At 47.5% G+C, this 17738-nt stretch overlaps 6 protein-coding genes across 6 annotated transcripts; 4 read left to right on the plus strand and 2 right to left on the minus strand.

The window, feature by feature from the left end:
• Positions 1-538: 538 nt before the first annotated feature.
• Positions 539-2036, minus strand: TRUGW13939_09618 (uncharacterized protein; the record flags this gene model as incomplete). Its single annotated transcript, XM_035492738.1, has 5 exons — positions 539-612; positions 692-1014; positions 1089-1762; positions 1828-1877; positions 1940-2036. 5 exons carry the CDS (start codon positions 2034-2036, stop codon positions 539-541), a joined length of 1218 nt encoding a protein of 405 aa, XP_035348631.1.
• A 498-nt stretch (positions 2037-2534) lies between these two features.
• Positions 2535-3671, plus strand: TRUGW13939_09619 (uncharacterized protein; the record flags this gene model as incomplete). The annotated part of the gene is made up of 1 exon (XM_035492739.1): positions 2535-3671. One exon carries the CDS (start codon positions 2535-2537, stop codon positions 3669-3671), a length of 1137 nt encoding a protein of 378 aa, XP_035348632.1.
• Positions 3672-4088: 417 nt separating this feature from the next.
• TRUGW13939_09620 (uncharacterized protein) lies at positions 4089-7164 on the minus strand (the record flags this gene model as incomplete). The annotated part of the gene is made up of 5 exons (XM_035492740.1): positions 4089-4252; positions 4322-5056; positions 5115-5253; positions 5286-7068; positions 7139-7164. 5 exons carry the CDS (start codon positions 7162-7164, stop codon positions 4089-4091), a joined length of 2847 nt encoding a protein of 948 aa, XP_035348633.1.
• A 496-nt stretch (positions 7165-7660) lies between these two features.
• TRUGW13939_09621 (uncharacterized protein) lies at positions 7661-8227 on the plus strand (the record flags this gene model as incomplete). Its single annotated transcript, XM_035492741.1, has 6 exons — positions 7661-7685; positions 7749-7805; positions 7871-7909; positions 7973-8000; positions 8064-8127; positions 8189-8227. 6 exons carry the CDS (start codon positions 7661-7663, stop codon positions 8225-8227), a joined length of 252 nt encoding a protein of 83 aa, XP_035348634.1.
• A 4016-nt stretch (positions 8228-12243) lies between these two features.
• On the plus strand, positions 12244-14149 carry TRUGW13939_09622 (uncharacterized protein; the record flags this gene model as incomplete). The annotated part of the gene is made up of 3 exons (XM_035492742.1): positions 12244-12523; positions 12595-13012; positions 13087-14149. 3 exons carry the CDS (start codon positions 12244-12246, stop codon positions 14147-14149), a joined length of 1761 nt encoding a protein of 586 aa, XP_035348635.1.
• A 632-nt stretch (positions 14150-14781) lies between these two features.
• On the plus strand, positions 14782-17631 carry TRUGW13939_09623 (uncharacterized protein; the record flags this gene model as incomplete). Its single annotated transcript, XM_035492743.1, has 5 exons — positions 14782-15009; positions 15072-16227; positions 16277-16372; positions 16423-16608; positions 16676-17631. The coding sequence occupies 5 exons, from the start codon at positions 14782-14784 to the stop codon at positions 17629-17631; spliced, it is 2622 nt and encodes an 873-aa protein (XP_035348636.1).
• Between the last annotated feature and the right edge of the window lie 107 nt (positions 17632-17738).

The following is a 17738-nucleotide window of genomic DNA, read 5'->3' on the forward strand; positions in this document are numbered from 1 at the left end:
CACATCATCCGTCCTTGTCACTTGAACAAGAAATTCTATTTTTGCGGTTTTCAACGGCTGGCGTTTTTGTTTTTGTTTTCTTTTTCTTTTTTCACATCTCGTTCAGGTGTTCTAAATCTCGGCTTTTTTTTTCCAGGTAGGCATACAGGCTGTTTGTTGCAAGCTGCTCTGTACATAATGATTGTCATATTACACCTCTTTTTAGCATATAGTTATATACAAAAAAACGAAAGTATACAATTTTGGATGGAAATGTGTCAACTATATATGTGCTTCGTAGTTCTATAATAGTTGGCAGCGAGCATGTTTCGTGATTATCTTTTTTTTTCAGCATGGATTAATTTGTATATGTACATGGTTCAATGAACCTATCTAGGATATAGATCTAATAACATCGAAAAAAAAATAAAAACAAAGCAACGCCGTATAGGTGAATACATTGTACAAGAGCCGTGTAAGCAAAAAGTGAAACAAAATAAAACCATTACTAGATCAAATGCGGAGTTTAATATAACCGGTTGTCATACTTAAGTTTCTTCTAATCGTCGTCAAGTTTTCCGTCGAAATCGCCGAGTAATATATCATCTGGGGCTGGGCCCCGATTTGACCGGACTATTAAACAAAAAAAAAAACGGAATTAGCAACTTCTGAGGGGAGGGAAACTGGGTTATAAAGAACAATGTAAACTCACCCCATTCGGTCTCTATACGGAAAAAAACCCATATCCATCGGCGAGTAATTTCAAGGAGCATCAGCAAAAAGATGCCGCTCTCGACGTTGTTGACTCTGTCTAAGCGGGAAGACAGACGAGAGAGCCAAGTGAATCGCAAGACAAGATCAATGGCGATCACGCCATAGTATAATTCTTTTCGAGGAAATGTTCGTAGTCGACGTAGTCCAAACGGATGATCACGTCGTCGAACTCGGTTCTCCTGTGTTAACAAGGTCAAGTCCCAATCTTTGGTAACATCCCAATAGAAAGAATAGGCAGAGTTGATGAAGCAAAAGAGCGCCCTACAATATGTAGTTTGTTAGCTGAGAGGGAAAGGAGAAAAAAGAACGGCTGTGATTGATGAAAGGTGACATACCACAACCTTGACACAGCGGTTTCACTCAATATATGAGATGACGTGGAGCTGTAGTTGCGCTCCAAATTGCTGAATATTATCACTGGAAAAGCCGTCGAGTACTTAATGGAGTTTGCCAGATGTTGTCCACCCCAGCCATCGCCAGCGCGTCGCACTCGGCCGAACTCTATCATGCACTGCCGAAACCGAATCGCATAAGGAATGGCAATGAGCAAAGGGACGATAAATGGCGCCCCGCATTTGCGATCAGCCTTTCCCGTACTTGAGACGGTGCGGGAGAAGAACAAGCAGTAGTTTATATAAATTTCTCCAAAAACTTTGGCGTAGCTCGTGAGCGCATCGGCCAGGAGTATGTCACCAAATTTTCCATCCTGTGCCTCTGCCAACCCCCCAATGCTAATCCGTCGAAGAGAAGTAATAAGTCGATGTCGTCCATTTGAGGACTGGCGATGAAAAGGGAAGAGTACAAGGACCAGCATGAGAAAGATGTAGGTCTGCGGAATGACCTCCCAGAGAAGTACTAGTTGTGGGGTTGCACGTGTTACGATCCAAAATAAAACCAAAAAAACGCCCAACGGAATCGAGAGAAGTGTCGCTAAACGATACGTCGAAAGATAATGTGTAATCTGGTGAGGTGACTGTCGAGACGGATAACGAATTAAGCCCGGAACGTCCTAAAGAGTCAGTGAGCGTTTAAGTAAAATTAAAATTACAAAAAGCGCGTGGGTAGGTGACATACAATGTTTGTCTTTGACAGATAGTGTAAGTTGATTCCCCATCCCCAAAAGCCTATAGTTGTGTAACAGTTTAGTGTGATTTCCCCTGACACACAGGCATGGTCGTGTGCTTACCTGCCACAAGGAGAATGGCAACCCGGAATGGCAGAGGGAAAAGGATACTGAAGTCATCTATATCCGTTGGCGATTCGAATCGTCCTCTGCCTGCCATGGTCTCATAAAGCAGCCAGCGCAATCACCTCACTTTGACGACAGAGATGACAGATGACAGCAATGCGATTGTCAATGCAACGGGACGCAAACAACAAGACAATCACAAGAAAAGAGGGACTGCAGACGGAAAGCAGATAGCCATCAGAGCGTTGCGAACCGAAAGGGAGGGAATGCGAATATCAACAGCGTGAGAAGCAATGATCCATCATCTAGACAGATGTAAACTAATCGCTGGCCTGGTCTGTGCACTGAAGGTTATCGGGGAGTCACGTGTGACAGGGACAAGTGAATTGCCACTTTGGGTATAGACTCCCATCTGATCCGTGCCGAGGCAAGTCGGGCAATGGAGAGTATCCGTCGGAATCGTATTCCAAGACGCAAGCTCAATGTGAGGAACGTACTTTTCACACAACTTGTTCTCTGCTCTATGAAACCACTGCTAGGCCAGGCTACATACTTCTAGGTAGCAGTCGTCTCATAACGAACTTGAAGAAAGATGCCCGACGACGTCATGGGGAGCTCCGAGCCCTCCTCCAAGCAGTCTCCGATAGCCAGCGCGTCTGCTCCGACAACGCATTTCTTCCCCTTCGCAACGTCTCCGGATATCATTCGCTCTCATGAAAAGGATTCTTTCGCCACAGCCAATCTGACGAACCAGGCGCAATCGGTCGTCCGAGCTCTCAAGGGAGCCCGGTTCGCGCACGGAAATGCAGATACCATCAAGAACTTGACCGAACTGCTATACTTTTCCCTAACAACGCTCATTGGGAATCGCACCTTGGGGGAAGAATATTGCGATGTTGTACAGCTCGAAAATGACACATTGCAGCTCCCTTCGCTTGCGCGACGACTTGGTTATATCGTTAGCAGTGTGTTGATCCCCTGGATGTTTAGCCATTCGCTCCCGTCACTGCGCCGCAAGCTTCGCGCCAGGTTAGAACGAAGTATCGCCAGGCAACAAGTGAAAGCAGCGACTCAGGGATCCTCATTTAGCACGGAGAATAATTCGAAGAAACCATCTTTTTGGAACTCACTGCGAGTCCAGGAATATATCCTTGAACACCTCGACTCCTTGACTTCGCCGTCTCCTATGTACGCCCTAAGTTTAGCGACCTTCTATTTCACGGGCGCCTATTATCACCTGTCAAAACGAATCTGGGGCCTGCGATATATCTTCACGAAGCGGATAGACGAAAGCGAACAGCGGGTGGGCTACGAAGTGCTCGGCGTCCTTCTAGTCCTACAAATGACCATACAAGGCATAATCCATCTACGAAAAACAATAAAATCGTTTCAAGAAGAGCGAGATTCTAGTGCCCAAGCCGCGCCAGTTGAGCAACAAAAGGGAGAGACCTCACTCTCATCAATCCAAAACCCGCCGTCGATTCCCACCCTCAACGCGAGTACTCCTCGGTATGATCTTTCCGAAAACCCGTCTGCGGTAGCATGGATTCCAGAAGGGCAAAATCAGAAATGCACATTGTGTCTCGAGCTGTTTAAGGATCCTAGTGTGACTACCTGTGGTCACGTATTTTGCTGGACATGCATACGAGACTGGGTTCGCGAAAAGCCCGAATGCCCGCTATGTCGACAAGAAGTTCTTGCATCAAAGATTCTGCCAGTTCGAGGCTAGTGTTGTAGTATACAGTTTTTGGTTGGATAACGGAGCATGTTCTACGGCGTTTTTATGGAGACTTCAGATATACCATGTGTTTATAATAATAAAATGATCTTACGAATGCAATTTAACAATCGATATTGAATTCATTCGATACATGTTAAACATAATGTCTTGAAATGGATTGGAGGCTGGCGATTATACATGTCTTTTCCAAGTGGTATTAAAATAAAAATACATATATTGAATCAAAATTGTGTGAAGTATTGTAGGATCGCATACCCCAACCCACACATGGATATTAAATGTGCAATGCATAAAAAGGCTATATATATATACGATCAATGAAATGATGTGGATGGCATTACTAGCCAACTCCAAATTTGCACAAAACGCCCCGAGATGCTCATTCAGAGAGATGTATTTTTTTTTTCAGTGTCCAAGGCGTTTGACTTTTGTCTCACCATCACTTGAGACTAGAATGGGAAGGTTGAGTTCGGCATATGCTGGTGACGGAGGGATAGGGTGCAGTGCTTTGCGTTTTAGTTCAAGGGCATGGTAGAGGCACAGACATGCAAAGGGGTCAGAAGCGGCGTCTAGTGAACATTGTACAAGTAAGCATAGTGTCTTAATCCAAGAAAATATTTCCTAGATAACAAACTCACATTGAACTTGGGTGTAGGCAAGAGGTCTAGACCAGTCACTACACCGGACATCGTTCTCTTTGTACAAGGGAAGTCCCAAGATTTCCTCAACCTGTTGGCTGAGATTCACAACCCGCCTATTAACCAGTTTTGGGTTCGACTGGGAATATTTCACTAGTTTGTAGAGATGGCTAAGCTCCAACTGGCCCTGCACCTCGATGCCCAAATGCCGACGCACGCGAGTACAGTCTGCTTTGATGTTGACGCCAACTTTGACGGTGTCGGCAGATTCAAGAATTTTCCTCAAGGACGGCGGAGTGATTTCGTTGTGGTTCCTGGACTGAAAAAGCGCGATGTGAAATAGAGCTATGCGATCTTGGTCAGCAATTTGAAGCAGAGACAAGTTGCTCTTGATACCAGCTGTAGCCAAGGCATGAGCCTTCCATTCGAGGTCGAACCCGATCACTCGGCTCTCGGAGAATAACTTGGCAACTCGCTCCGCACTCTCAAGAGTTCTGCAATAGTGGACGGTAATGCCTTTCCCGTTTTGGCCTTGGTGGTTCTTGTGACTCCAGAATTGCGCCGAGTTGGTGAGTGGAGGAGTTGGAGACTGGGAGGATCTCGGTTTCAGTTCACTTGCTACCAACACTTCCTCATCTATAGTCGGGTAAATTTCCTCATCGGCTCCGTTGACAGGAGACTTTAATTTTTCTTCAAGTGGCCAACCGGGAGTGTTTCTAGAACTGGTAGAATATTCTCGCTTCGAATGTGTCGATGGCTCAACTCTTCTCACTACCGATGGCTCTCTTCTCACTACCGATGGCTCTCTTCTCACTACCGATGGCTGTCTTCTCACTATCGATGGCTCTCTTCTCACTATCGATGGCTCTCTTCTCACTACCGATGGCTCTCTTCTCACTACCGATGGCTGTCTTCTCACTATCATTGGTGCCCTATGTTTTTGTCTCTCAACTCTTCCCCCCACGCTTTCAGGTGAGTCACTTGAAGGCGGAGGTTCAAGTGTAGGCGGCTTTTTGCTAGTGCCACTCATGCGCGTAGTCTTTTGGATTTTGCTGGTTTTCACGGCGCTAGAGGCAAGGCGGCTAGATCGGTTGCGTCTGCGATCAGTTGGAGCAGTGATTTTCGATAACCGTCTCGATCCTAATATTTCTCGTCTGAGGTAATCACTGAGACGCACCCTCGTTGGGGGGGTATCATCCGCTGCCAAAAGGCCGAGCCTCCGCGCGTTAAGCTCTTGAGCATACAAGGAGGAAGAGTCGGTGGATGAGGAAAAAGCATGCGTGTACTCGAAAAATTTCCGTAGGTCCTGGCTCAGAGGGTTTCGCGAGCAAAACAACCCCCGTGAGACAGTATCAGGAACGCCGCCAAGAGCATGGATTTTTGACTCGGTGGTTAACCTCGCCCATGTGATGTATCTCAGCGAGCTAATTTCGCTTTCTAGAGACCCAGCTGCAAGTTGAAAAACTTTATGCCAGTTGTTAAGAATCTTGGCATGGTCGGCACGCGCCTTCGCGATGATTGGAGAAGGGGAGTCGTTGGTTGCAAGCATATGCCCGATGTTTCCCGTTAAGTTTAATATGTTCGTATCACATGCACGAGCCACATCGAATGGATGTAGAACGTCAATATATCGCCAAGTGATGTCAAGTTCAGGATCGCGTGGATGGCGTGAGCTCCACCGCGGCAAATACCAAGTAGCCAAAATAGTTGCGATCACACGTTGGTACGACCATTTAAGAGTTTCAGGTGTTCGCTGAATCCCAAACGTCTTCCAGCCAATACGGGACAAATTTGACGCAAGTGTGTGTACTTGCGTATGGCCCAGGGGCCTGTAGAATTCAGCTGTCCTTGTTATTTGTCGATATTGATGTAACGCTTGCCCCAAGAGAAACGGCCTTTTGATCTTCCGAAGGAAAGCCCGATATCGAGGTGATTCTGAAGCTAGCTCTTTGAGTAACACATAGATATATCTAGAAGTTTCCTGGATTTCGTGGGCACTCTCTTGTGATTCTATGTATGCACGGAGATATGCAAACTTGGGTTGGAGCACAAGGTTTATATTTTTCCTTCCAGAGGCTTGGGCCTTAACAAAAGAATGGTTCAGATCTTGAGTTATCAAGTTAAGTAGGTCATTCGAATCGGCTAGCTCCCCCTCAATAAATGCTCTTCCACTTTGAAGATTACATATTTGAAGGGCCAATCTGCAATTTCGGTACTGGATTCTCAAATCTTTGAGCGTTCGCACAAGTGTCGGTAACTGGGATTTAATAATTGTGGCCTTGGGGTATTTAATATGATAAAGCTCATCGAAGAGGACCATGTCAACGTCGTTCAAAGCTTTGGCTTTTGACATCACGGCATGATATTGATGCATGAACTCTTCGTGAGCATGGTGCCGTTCTCGTTCTTCTCTCTCTTTTCGTGCTTGTTCTTTTCGGTTTGCAACCAATGTGATCATGCGTTTTAACTCTCCCTGTAGGTCATCACTTTTGGTGACCTCTTCTATTTCTTGTAATCGCTTCTGGATTGAGTCTGATTTTCTTTGAAAATTTTCTTGTCGTTCCTTCTCCACTCGTGCTTCTTCGGCTCGCTTGAGCTTCAGAATGCGATCCTCTTCCTCGGACGACTTTTTGCGGACCATTGAGCTGAGACCTTTCTTTTCAGAAGAATCGGAAAAAGTATCATTGTCGTCAAAGTCGTCAAAGTCATCGTCCCCTCGCCGCGGAGTGGAAACGGAGAATCGCCGTCTGCTCGGGAGTAGCAGTAACAGGCGACGGGGTGCCGTAGACGAAGGTCGACAATGAGTCGCCGGCTTACAACATCTCTGCAAGTAAGAGGGCCATGGCGAGCATCGACTCAGCCCAGGCCGAGAGCTCTGCGGCGTGCGTACGCTGTGAAAGAGTCTGATACCGAGAATGTTCCGCTTTCCGAGGGGGTAGGTAGGACTACTGGCTGGCCAGCGCGCTGTTGATTTGATGCGTTGCCGCATTGAGAGCAACCATCCTGGCCGGCAAACGTATCACAGAGAGTTCAGTTATTCATGGGTGAAATCAAGTCCAAGTAGGCCTTGAAAATGCTATTGAGATAGATCGATCAAAAACTTGATTTATGAGCAAAAAGGAAAACAAAGGTCTCCGCTGCGGCTTCCAATACGCTAGTCCTGCTATGGCTAGCTGGAGAACTCTTGGCGCCGGGTCCGGGCGATCAGTTCAATTTGATATTCAACGACACCCCCTCGATTTTTTACCTGATTCTCGCTCTGCTACTTTGGTAGTTGTTTATTTCTGAGTCACTGCTGTTGGATTTCCCTCACCACGTATTCGGTGGCGGTTGTATGAAATGGCTTCTCAATTATTGCCTCTTGGTAAAAGCTACAATCCTATCTGATTGAAGAGCCTTCGAACGAAAGTCGCTAACACAGCCATAGAACTGATCGACAAGTGCGTCGGCTCAAAGATCTGGGTTGTGATGAAGGGCGACAAGGGTTTGTCCCCCGCGGTTTTCTGTATGGTCCGAGAATCCCAGGACAAGAGCTGACCACAAATTCAGAATTCTCCGGTACATTGCTCGGCTTTGACGACTATGTCAGTACGTATATACATATCTTTGTCAAAGTAAAACATTACTTTGTATACTAAGCGTGAGATTCAGATATGGTTCTCGAGGACGTCACGGAGTTGTAGGTCTTCTCTATTTGAAGTTGCTCTGTTGCGCGATAGCCCGGTGACTGATATGCTACTAGTGATTACTCTGGAAACCAAGAAAAGCTTCCCAAGATTCTCCTTAACGGAAACAATGTGTGCATGGTGAGTTTCATTGTCTCTAGCTATCGATTGGAGCATTTGAGGCTAATGGGATATTCAATAGTTGATACCCGGAGGGGAGGGGCCAGTCAATAGCTCATAAAGTTGCTGATTCAGGTGAAAAAGGATTATTAATGATGAAGAATGACTAGAAAATGAAACTACTTTAAGATCCTATGTTTTATCCCCATACAGTCGGCTGGAAAAACTTTTAGAAGCCTGACGTTGAAGCGCCAGTGAACCAATTTCCAAGCTATGTTGAAGAAGAAGTTTAGTGATTGATTGATTAAAGATAGACAGACAACAGATTTATGGATGGCGAATTTATTGCTTGTTGGAGAGTTTCCTTTAAAAAAATATCTTTATCCCTTCTCTAGTGTAGTCAAAGAAACCCTTAGATTATCGGTATGCGCCTTTATCTACATGTGCAGAAACTCAAATGAATCAACATTGAAACCCTAGATTGTTTCGGCCTTGAAAATTAAACCTGGAATACTATACGTAGAAGCCCTCTGGGTTTCTCCTATGCTTCGAATGGAAGAACATTGAAGTTTTGAGTCCCTGTAGTTATTAATAAAGAGAGATAAATCTTATAAAGAAATTGAATTCTAAATATATGTGCTCCAGTAATTCCCAGTGCCAGAGTATTTCTAAGATTGAACTTGTTTAGTGCCAGACGGAAACGCCTTGCCTGCTCCCTGGTGATATATTTATATCTTAACAACTTCTTCAAGTTTCGTTCAGAAGATACTTTACCCGTGTTAAAGCCAAATAAGCGATAATCTCATCGCCAAGGAGCATATGTCTCAGAGATGGGATAATATGACAGCTCAGGCTATCAGGTAATTACCTTGTTTATTTGCGCATAAATAGTTTCAATTTCTTTTTATATAGAAATTCTCGTATTCAAGTTTCATTTTCTCGTCGGTAAATACTTGATTTCGGTATTTTGTGAAATTTTTGTGAAATTAAGCAACTAGCATGTCGGACATTTGTATTTCATTTCCGTTATAACAAGACCAGTCAATGCTTGAATGAAGACTATTCGATTAACACTTGATTGTTGATAGGAAACAATTCTTAGATGTATAAAAGATTAGTACGTTTCGAGCTAATCTATCTATGCCGACTGCCTAAACTCGCAGTTTTTCCCTAATTTTAATTACATACAGAGGCGTTGTTCAATGTTGTAGGTATTAAAGGAGATACTAGCGGAAATATATATGACATTCGCTAAGTACCACACCAAATTTCGAACTTTTATTCGTTTTTATACAAGAAGGATTCCGACATTTGTGACTAGCAGTGAGCAGGTCACAAAGCGATCCTTCATAACCCCTAGATATGCCCTGGTAATATCTCCTAAATAACCCACATCTTTTGCCAGAGCTTGTTGTTTGTGCTTCTAAATAGCCTGTTTAGACATTCCCTTAGACAGTCAGTGAATACGACTAGTTTAAATAAACACTGGTGATACCGTACTTATACAGATTAAAGTGAAGTGACAACTACACATGTATTCATCCTTCAATGGCACCACTAATAACCGTAGATACCCACATTGTTTGCTTCTATGTTTGAGTGCCAGAAGTTAGGATAATCGATGATGTCTTTGTTACGGCCATGTACTTGAGGCTATGGCACTAAAGAAGCGTATAGTGAAAAAGGCATCGACATGATTAAATGAGGCCTCTGAAAGAGGAATAAGAGGTACTAAGTCATCAACTGTGAAGATCATGTGGCTAGCAGGAGGCTATTTTGCTACAAACTTAAGAAGGGCCTTAACTGTGTTTTTAATCCCTGCTCTCTGCCTTGAAAGATAGCCTGGTAGCATAGCTATGTGCACTTTATGTCTGCTCTAGAAAGCTTGTTTGTAGTCGATGACCACGTAGAAAATTTTCTAATTGACTCAAAATTTGAAACATTACATTATCTGATGTTTCGTACTAAACGCATACGCATACGCATCAGGGTGATCCGTTATGCTTGATCAGGAATCGGGTGGCCCCAGAGCTTGTGATGCAGTCTGCCACGTTTTTCAGACCCACTTCTCACTCTAGTTTTTTTGGTGTTCAGTCAGGGATAGCGCATTTAATACTACGTATTATTTATTAATATGAATTATGGCGGGAAGGGTCCTCGAGAAGTCTGTGAATAAGGCTGTAGTAGTCATCTTTAACATCTTCAAACCACTTGGACGGTGATCTACGAAATTTACATCTCATGGAACTCGGCCAATGAAATGAATGTACGAGTCAAAGTATCGTATGAGAGTAGCTGGTCCCTCGGCAACGACATGATACAACCTGACCTAAGTCACCTAACCCATGGCCCCTGGTTATCAGTTCCCAAAACGCCATCAGCGGGTCAGATCCTTGGCCCATGTGGCAACTGGCATGTGGCTTGAGACATGTTGGATCGAATTGAAAACAGGCGGGATTGAATTTTATTATTCCGCTGAGCTGGCGGCCACGAGGCTCTACAAAGCAGCTGAATACCGAGTCCGTCATCATTCTGGTCAATGATCACGCGTTCATGTATCACCGAAAGTAGCCGGCAAGAGAGAGACGTGGCGGCCTTGCGACCTTCTTATAATGGAAGATTGCGGTTTATTTTAATTGACGCACGAGTAGAATCATAGCATGATAGGCTACCAACAGCAAGCATGCAACCGACGTTACATTCCCAGACTCGTCTCATATCATGGGGTACCGTTCATGATTCAGCCTGCTCAGCGGCCCTCTCAGTTTGGTGAAGGCGGCCTGTGCAGTCTATGCTATTTGTCCGATTGTCGCCAATGACGCCTCGTATGCAACTAGGCACGGGGTAAGCGACGCCAGCGTTACCGAAAAAGAAAAGGTCGCTCGTATTAGACTTTAGGACTGCGACGTATAGTCTATTTTGGCTCAGGATTTGACCCGAGCCTATCAGTCCAATGGGCACATGTCAGTCGGGGATGCGGCCTTGCCTGGAACAAGGTTATTGTTCGTGTCCGGAGCTGGTAGTAGTACCGAGCATAGAGTTTTTTTTTGACTCTGGGGCACTGTTCTCCCGAGCTTCGATGCATCCCCAAGAAGGATCGTTGCTCGGAGGCGTCGAGGAGGCGTCGTCTGGGATGGTTCCGGATCGCCCTCGTCGAGGTATAATTGATTAATCAGGGAGTATAATATAACCGGTTGATATTATTATCTTGTCTCTTTTGCCACAATCGTAGTATTGACACACACCATTGCATAAACTAGGGTCGTCCGAAGGATTGGCACAGTAATTTGCGTTATCTGAAGATGGCTGAAGTTCTGGGCTTAGGCTGTGATAAGACCGTTCCATCGCCAATCACTGCAATCAGTCCCCGGACTAGGCTTGGCACGGGCCGGCAGCCAACCAGCGGTGCGGACAGGAGAGACCCGCCCCCGCTCTTCCACGCGCCGCGAGTCACGAGTCACGCCATGAAATGTGGGGCGCAAACCCGCCTCTCTACCAGTGCTGATTGGCGGGCGTTTACCCACAGATAGCGAGGATCCACTCTCTCGGGATGGGCTTGTCGCTGGATTCGGCATAGCGCTGTGTCGTTCTCAGCGCTGATTGGAGGCTGCAAAGCCAAAAACGGCCTTCTCCGGCCGCGGGTGGCGATCTGGCCAATCACAGTACTCTGCCTCGGAGACTGTCATTCGGCCGCAAAGGGACTAGCGCGGATCCACCAGAGCATGCGCTGAGCGTCGTGATTTGCCCGCTACGACCGCTTCTTATCAGCCCTCGTCTTTCAACCACTGCGAGTAGTGCCGTTTCTGGCTTTCTTTTCGCTCGGATGCTGGGAGGGAAAAAGAGAAAATGTCCGAGCATTCATCGCCCTTGCGCAAATAATCAAAGCCACACCCTAAAGACCCAAAATAGGACATCGTCCGTCTAGAAGCCTAGTAGCGCATTGGCGTGTCGAACTAGACGACGCCGCAGCCTCCCTCCCTCGATCCTAGATATTTAGTCGGCAAGGCTAGCTGTTCGCGACTTGCTCTCAAGTGTCTTTCTTTTTCCCTTCTCTCCTTTCTCCTCAGGGAACTCTCAACCTACACCCCGTGCAGTCAGATCGCTTCCTAGGCGCATTTGTGTATCACCTCCAAAAACATGGAGAAAGCTTCTTACCCCAAGGAAGGGGGGACCGTGGACCCCTCCATCAACGAGGCTTCGGGCTACGGCGAGAGCGAGCCCGCCGGCAGCTTCTCCCGGCGATTTATCGACAGCTTCAAGAGAGACCCAAATGCCCATGTCACCAAGCGTGGCCAGGTCGGAGCTGATGGAAATGTCTTTGATGCCGAGGCCGCCGCGCAGGCCACGGCCAACTCGCCCTTGCAGCGCCGCTTGAAGGGTCGTCATCTGCAGATGATTGCTATCGGTGGTTCAATCGGTAAGCTGAGTCGGGAAGCAGCGCCGCCAGCGTGTCGGTCAAGAATAATGCTAAAACTGTTGTGTGTATAGGAACCGGTCTATTCGTTGCTTCTGGAGCTGTCCTGTCCACTGGAGGTCCCGCGTCTGTCGTTATCGCCTATATTCTCATTGGTATGATGTTGTACTGCACCGTCCATGCCTTAGGAGAAATGGCTGTCCTGTATCCTGTCGCCGGTTCCTTCGCTGCTTATTCGACCCGTTTCATTGATCCCGCCTGGGGGTTTGCCATGGGATGGAACTACGCTCTGCAATGGCTTGTCGTGATGCCCCTGGAAATCGTCGCCGCCGCCATGACAATTGATTATTGGAATCCCGGTGTTAGCCCTGCTGCTTGGGTTGCTATTTTCTGGGTTTTAATCGTCGTCATCAACTTTTTCGGTGTGCGCGGATACGGTGAAGCTGAATTCGTGTTTGCTCTCATCAAGGTCGTTGCCGTTGTCGGTTTCATGTTTGTCTTCCTTCCTCTTCCTCGTATTTTTCTCCTTCTTCTATCGTCTCCCAGCTAACGCCATTCTTTCATAGCATCCTCGGCATCATTTTGAACTGTGGTGGTGGTCCAGAGGGTGGTTATATTGGCGGCAAATATTGGTATCATCCAGGTGCATTCAACAATGGGTTCAAGGGTCTTTGCAGCGTTTTCGTCAACGCTGCCTTCGCTTTTGCCGGCACTGAGTTGGTTGGTTTGGCCGCCGCCGAGACCGCCAACCCACGCAAGTCCCTCCCAGGTGCGATCAAGCAGGTCTTTTGGCGAATTGCCCTGTTCTACGTCGTCGCATTGACCATTGTCGGTCTGCTGGTCCCGTACACCGAAGATCGTCTTATAAACGGATCGTCCTCGGCTGATGCCCACGCCTCGCCTTTTGTTATCGCCATCGAAAACGCTGGCATTAGCGGGCTACCTTCAGTGATGAATGTCGTTATCATGATTGCTGTCTTGTCTGTCGGAAACTCTTCCGTCTACGGTTCTTCTCGTACCCTAGCCGCTCTAGCTGAGCAGGGCCAAGCACCCCACTTCTTGGCCTACATTGACCGCCAAGGTCGACCTTTGTTTGCCATCATTCTTGCTAGTGTCCTCGGTCTCTTGGCTTTCCTTGCAGCATCGAGCAAGGAAGACGAGGCTTTCACTTGGATGCTTGCCATCTCTGGCCTGTCCTCCGTCCTCACTTGGGGCTCGATTTGCTTGGCCCACATCCGTTTCCGCGCCGGTTGGAAAGCCCAGGGACACACCTTGGATGAACTGCCTTTCCGATCCCAAGTCGGTGTCATTGGCTCGTGGGTTGGCTTTCTTTTCAACTGCCTGGTCCTCATCGCCCAGTTCTGGGTTGCTTTTGCGCCTGTGGGCTATGGCAGCAAGAGCCCATCGGAGATTGCCTACAACTTCTTCTCTCTCTACCTTGCCGCCCCCATTAGCATTGCGTGCTACATTCCTTACAAGATCTACTACCGCACGCCTTTCATGGCTGCCTCCTCCATGGACTTGGCTACTGGACGTCGCGATATCGATGTCCAGCACCTTGTTGACGAGGAGCGTGCAGAACAGGCGCAATGGCCCTGGTGGAAAAAGGCCTATCACGTCTTTTGCTAGTCATTCCGCTTGCAGGTCACAACAATATTTTGTGTTTATATTACAAGTGTGTCCTGGTTGTTTGTCTGTCTTGATGTGTAAATACATAGCTACATACCACCTACTATTCTCTTAATTCTACATTGAAGATAGCGGATTTTTCCTAGTGATCTCACAAACAAGCATTTTGAATTAGCACAGATCCTTTTACTCTTCTCCACTTTCCAAATAATCGTATTGTATAGACCTCTATGAAGGGTCGTCTAATTATAGATCACTCACAGTTTAGCACGTGGGGACTTCCTCGGATTGGCGAATCAGAGCGCGTACCGCCCCGTGTCTTGCCCAATCGCCAGCTCCTCCACGCGCTAAACCATTTTGCGTTAACTCCGAGCCCGTCGCAAGAAAAGGACTCGTTGACTTGGCCAGCTTCGCTACTTCAGACTTCACGTATTACACCTACGACCATAAACCCGCCTGCGCCTTTCTGCGCATTGCTCCCTTCTCCTCCCCCCCTGTACATTTCGCTCGTTCGTTTCGTTAATTTCGCTCTTAGCGCTGGTATTTGTCCTTCTTGCTTTTCTTCATTCCTGGTGTCCCGTTACTCCGCAAAGTCGAAGCCGATCGTCGCCCCAGCTGAAACGTTGCCCACGATGCCTGGTTTCGCCGACTCTTTCTGGACCCCCGACTACGCGTCAGGATTGGGAGTCTTGTATACGAAACTCCAACAGGGTGTTGCCGAGAATAGACAGCTTCTCACTGTCGCCAGTTTGCGAGCTGACGCCGAGGGAGCCTACAGTGCACGGCTCGGTGACATTGCGCCCTCGGTTGATCGAATCAGCACGGGCTTCTCTAGAGATGAAGGCGCCAGTGTGAAAAAGGTATGCAGGTCTATTGGAAGCATTGATTGGACATTGTTCTAATTTAATATCTGCTTCATTAGGCCTATGATGGCATTCGTACTGAGATGGTCGAGGCTTCCAAGAACCACCAGAAGATCTCCGCCAACATTCGGGAACTTGTCGTCACCCCGTTTGGCCGTTGGTGCGACCAGCATGCCGCTCGTATCCAAAATTCCCACGACGATTTGCAGGCTCGCATCAAAGATCACATGAAACAAACGGAGCTCGTCAAGAAACTCCGTAGCCAGTATTTCAACAAGTGCCGCCTAGTGGAAGATTTGGAAGAAGAAAACAAATTGGCCTTTCAAAGCCCAGAGGCCACGAGCCCGCAAGGCAAGCCATCGCCCCCCAAGATCGTCTTCACAGATCCAGAACCAAACGAACCCGAATTCTTTGAGATCGGCGACAGGTCTTATACCACGGAGGAAATAACAAAGATTCTCAGCGATATACTCAATACAATTAAGATGGGCGATGTCAAGGTCCCGATTCTGGGCACTTACCAGAACATTTCCTCAGGTGCCGATATCGTGGAATATTTCCAAAAGAACCTCGGCGCTTCGAGTGTCAGCTACGCCGAACGCATTGGCCAGGATATGGTGGACATTGGATTCTTGCGTCTGATCGGAAACATGGGCAGCACGTTTGCCAACAGTAGTCGTATGAACTACCAGTGGAGATCGAGAGTCTTCCAGCTCACCGGATTCCCTGAGAACAAAAAGCCGCTTCTTCGTATGACCTCGGTCATGTCCAACGACGACAACGCCGGATCGCCAACTATCGCCAGTGTATCTGAAATGTTTGCAGGCTGGAACCCATTGAACAACCCTCACCCTGATGAAACCCCGGCCGAAAAACTCCATCGTGAAGCCCACGAGTCCGATGAACGTTACAAAGCTGCCGTCATCAAGCTGGATCAAATTAGATGTATGCTAGAAGAAGAGATTATTGACCATCTCCGCTTTATGGAACGCTGCGAGCTCGACCGTCTCAAGGCTATTAAGTCGGTAGTCCTCGATTTTTCCGGGGCGGTTAGCAATGTCATTCCTGGCTTGCAAAGCACCGTCGACCACATGATGCTATATCAGGAAACTATCCAGCCACTGGGTGACTTGAGGTACATGCTTGAGAATTATCGCACTGGAGGATTTGTTCCCAAGGTTCAACCGTATGAAAATTATTACGGCTCCGTTGGAGGTAAGTTATATCTTTTTCCTGTCTGTGAAAATTAGCTAATGTGTGATAGACCAAATCTTTGGCGTGGATCTCGAGGCTAGGGCTAGAGCCGACAAGAAGCGCGTGCCGGTTCTCATTACGAATATCTTGACATTCCTTGACAATCGTGAGTTCTAATTTCTCTGCTACGTCATCTTTGCTAAATTAATTCTCTAGATTATCCTGATCTTGAAGGCGATGAGACACGACGAGCAATCTGGCTTCACGATGTGCCGCTGGCCGCCACTCACCATCTACGACAAGCCCTGAACAGCAGTACAGGCGATCACCGTGCAATTCTAGACAAATACGAGATACCCATTGTTGCTAGCGTTCTAAAGTTATACCTTCTGGAGCTTCCTGGTATGTCACATGATTCTGGTTTTTTTTTTCTCCCAGTATTTTGGCATGATGCTTATTCTATTTGCAGACTCCCTTGTGTCGTCCCAAGTTTACGAAATAGTCAAGACGATTTACTCCACCACTGCCAATGAAACCACCGAGGAGGGTAGGATCAAAGTCCTGCAGAGCACACTTGGGCAGCTTCGCCTCAACAATATAGCGACCCTTGATGCTCTGATGACTCACTTTACTCGGTTGATTGAGTTGACCTCTGCCGACGAAACCTATGTTTCCACTCTTGCGCAGGCATTATCACCATGCATTCTGCGACCCCGATTCGAGAGTACATTGACCATGAATGAACGCCACAGCTATCGGTTGATCCGGGATCTGTTTGAGCACAAAGATGCCATTTTCGGTGAACTGAAAAGACAGTCCAGCGCCAGTGCTTTCGGCGCAGGAGCTGCCGCAGCTCGCCCACGGGCAATCAGCACTGATGAAAGCAACCGTCGAGCCGCAATGGAGGCTCGGAACCGTGCCATTGCAAGTCGCAGCCGGGCCACCAGCCCTGCTCATACTACTCGACACCGCCGAGATCGATCCACCGATGGCTCCGCCGGCCGGTTCCCGATTAACGTCGGCAGCCCTCAAAGTGCGGACCGCAAGGCAAGACAGAGCCTCGACGTGCCAAATGCTGCTGCTCTACATGGAGGAGCAGCTGAAGAGGAGCAGCCTGCCAAGCCCGTAGAAACCACCGAGGCCAACGGAGCGACGACAGCCGAGGACGACAAAGCTGAGGCCGAAGTCACCACGCCTGATGAGCAAGGACCAACTGGCGGCGACCCTGAGGGCTCACCTCCTCCCACCGCCCACGCTGAGTCAGTCGGAAAAAGAGATTCGCTTAACCGCGGACGCAATGTTCGCCGTGCAGGCGGTAGCCATCACGTAAGTGAAAGCACGGACGAGACCGACAGCGCAGCAGCAGCTGAAGCCGATATGAAGGGGGTTACTCTGGAAGACAAGCCCATGGAGGATTTCGCCTAAACTGTTAGCTGAAGCAAGGTTGTAAAGAGACATTGCGCAGAGTTTCTGATTTCTGTATACATACCTCTGCGGTTTTTGAATGTTTCTACAGATTTTTTCTCCTGTTA

This window comes from Talaromyces rugulosus, chromosome V (genome assembly GCF_013368755.1).
Source record: "Talaromyces rugulosus chromosome V, complete sequence".
In the NCBI taxonomy this organism is placed as follows: domain Eukaryota; kingdom Fungi; phylum Ascomycota; class Eurotiomycetes; order Eurotiales; family Trichocomaceae; genus Talaromyces; species Talaromyces rugulosus.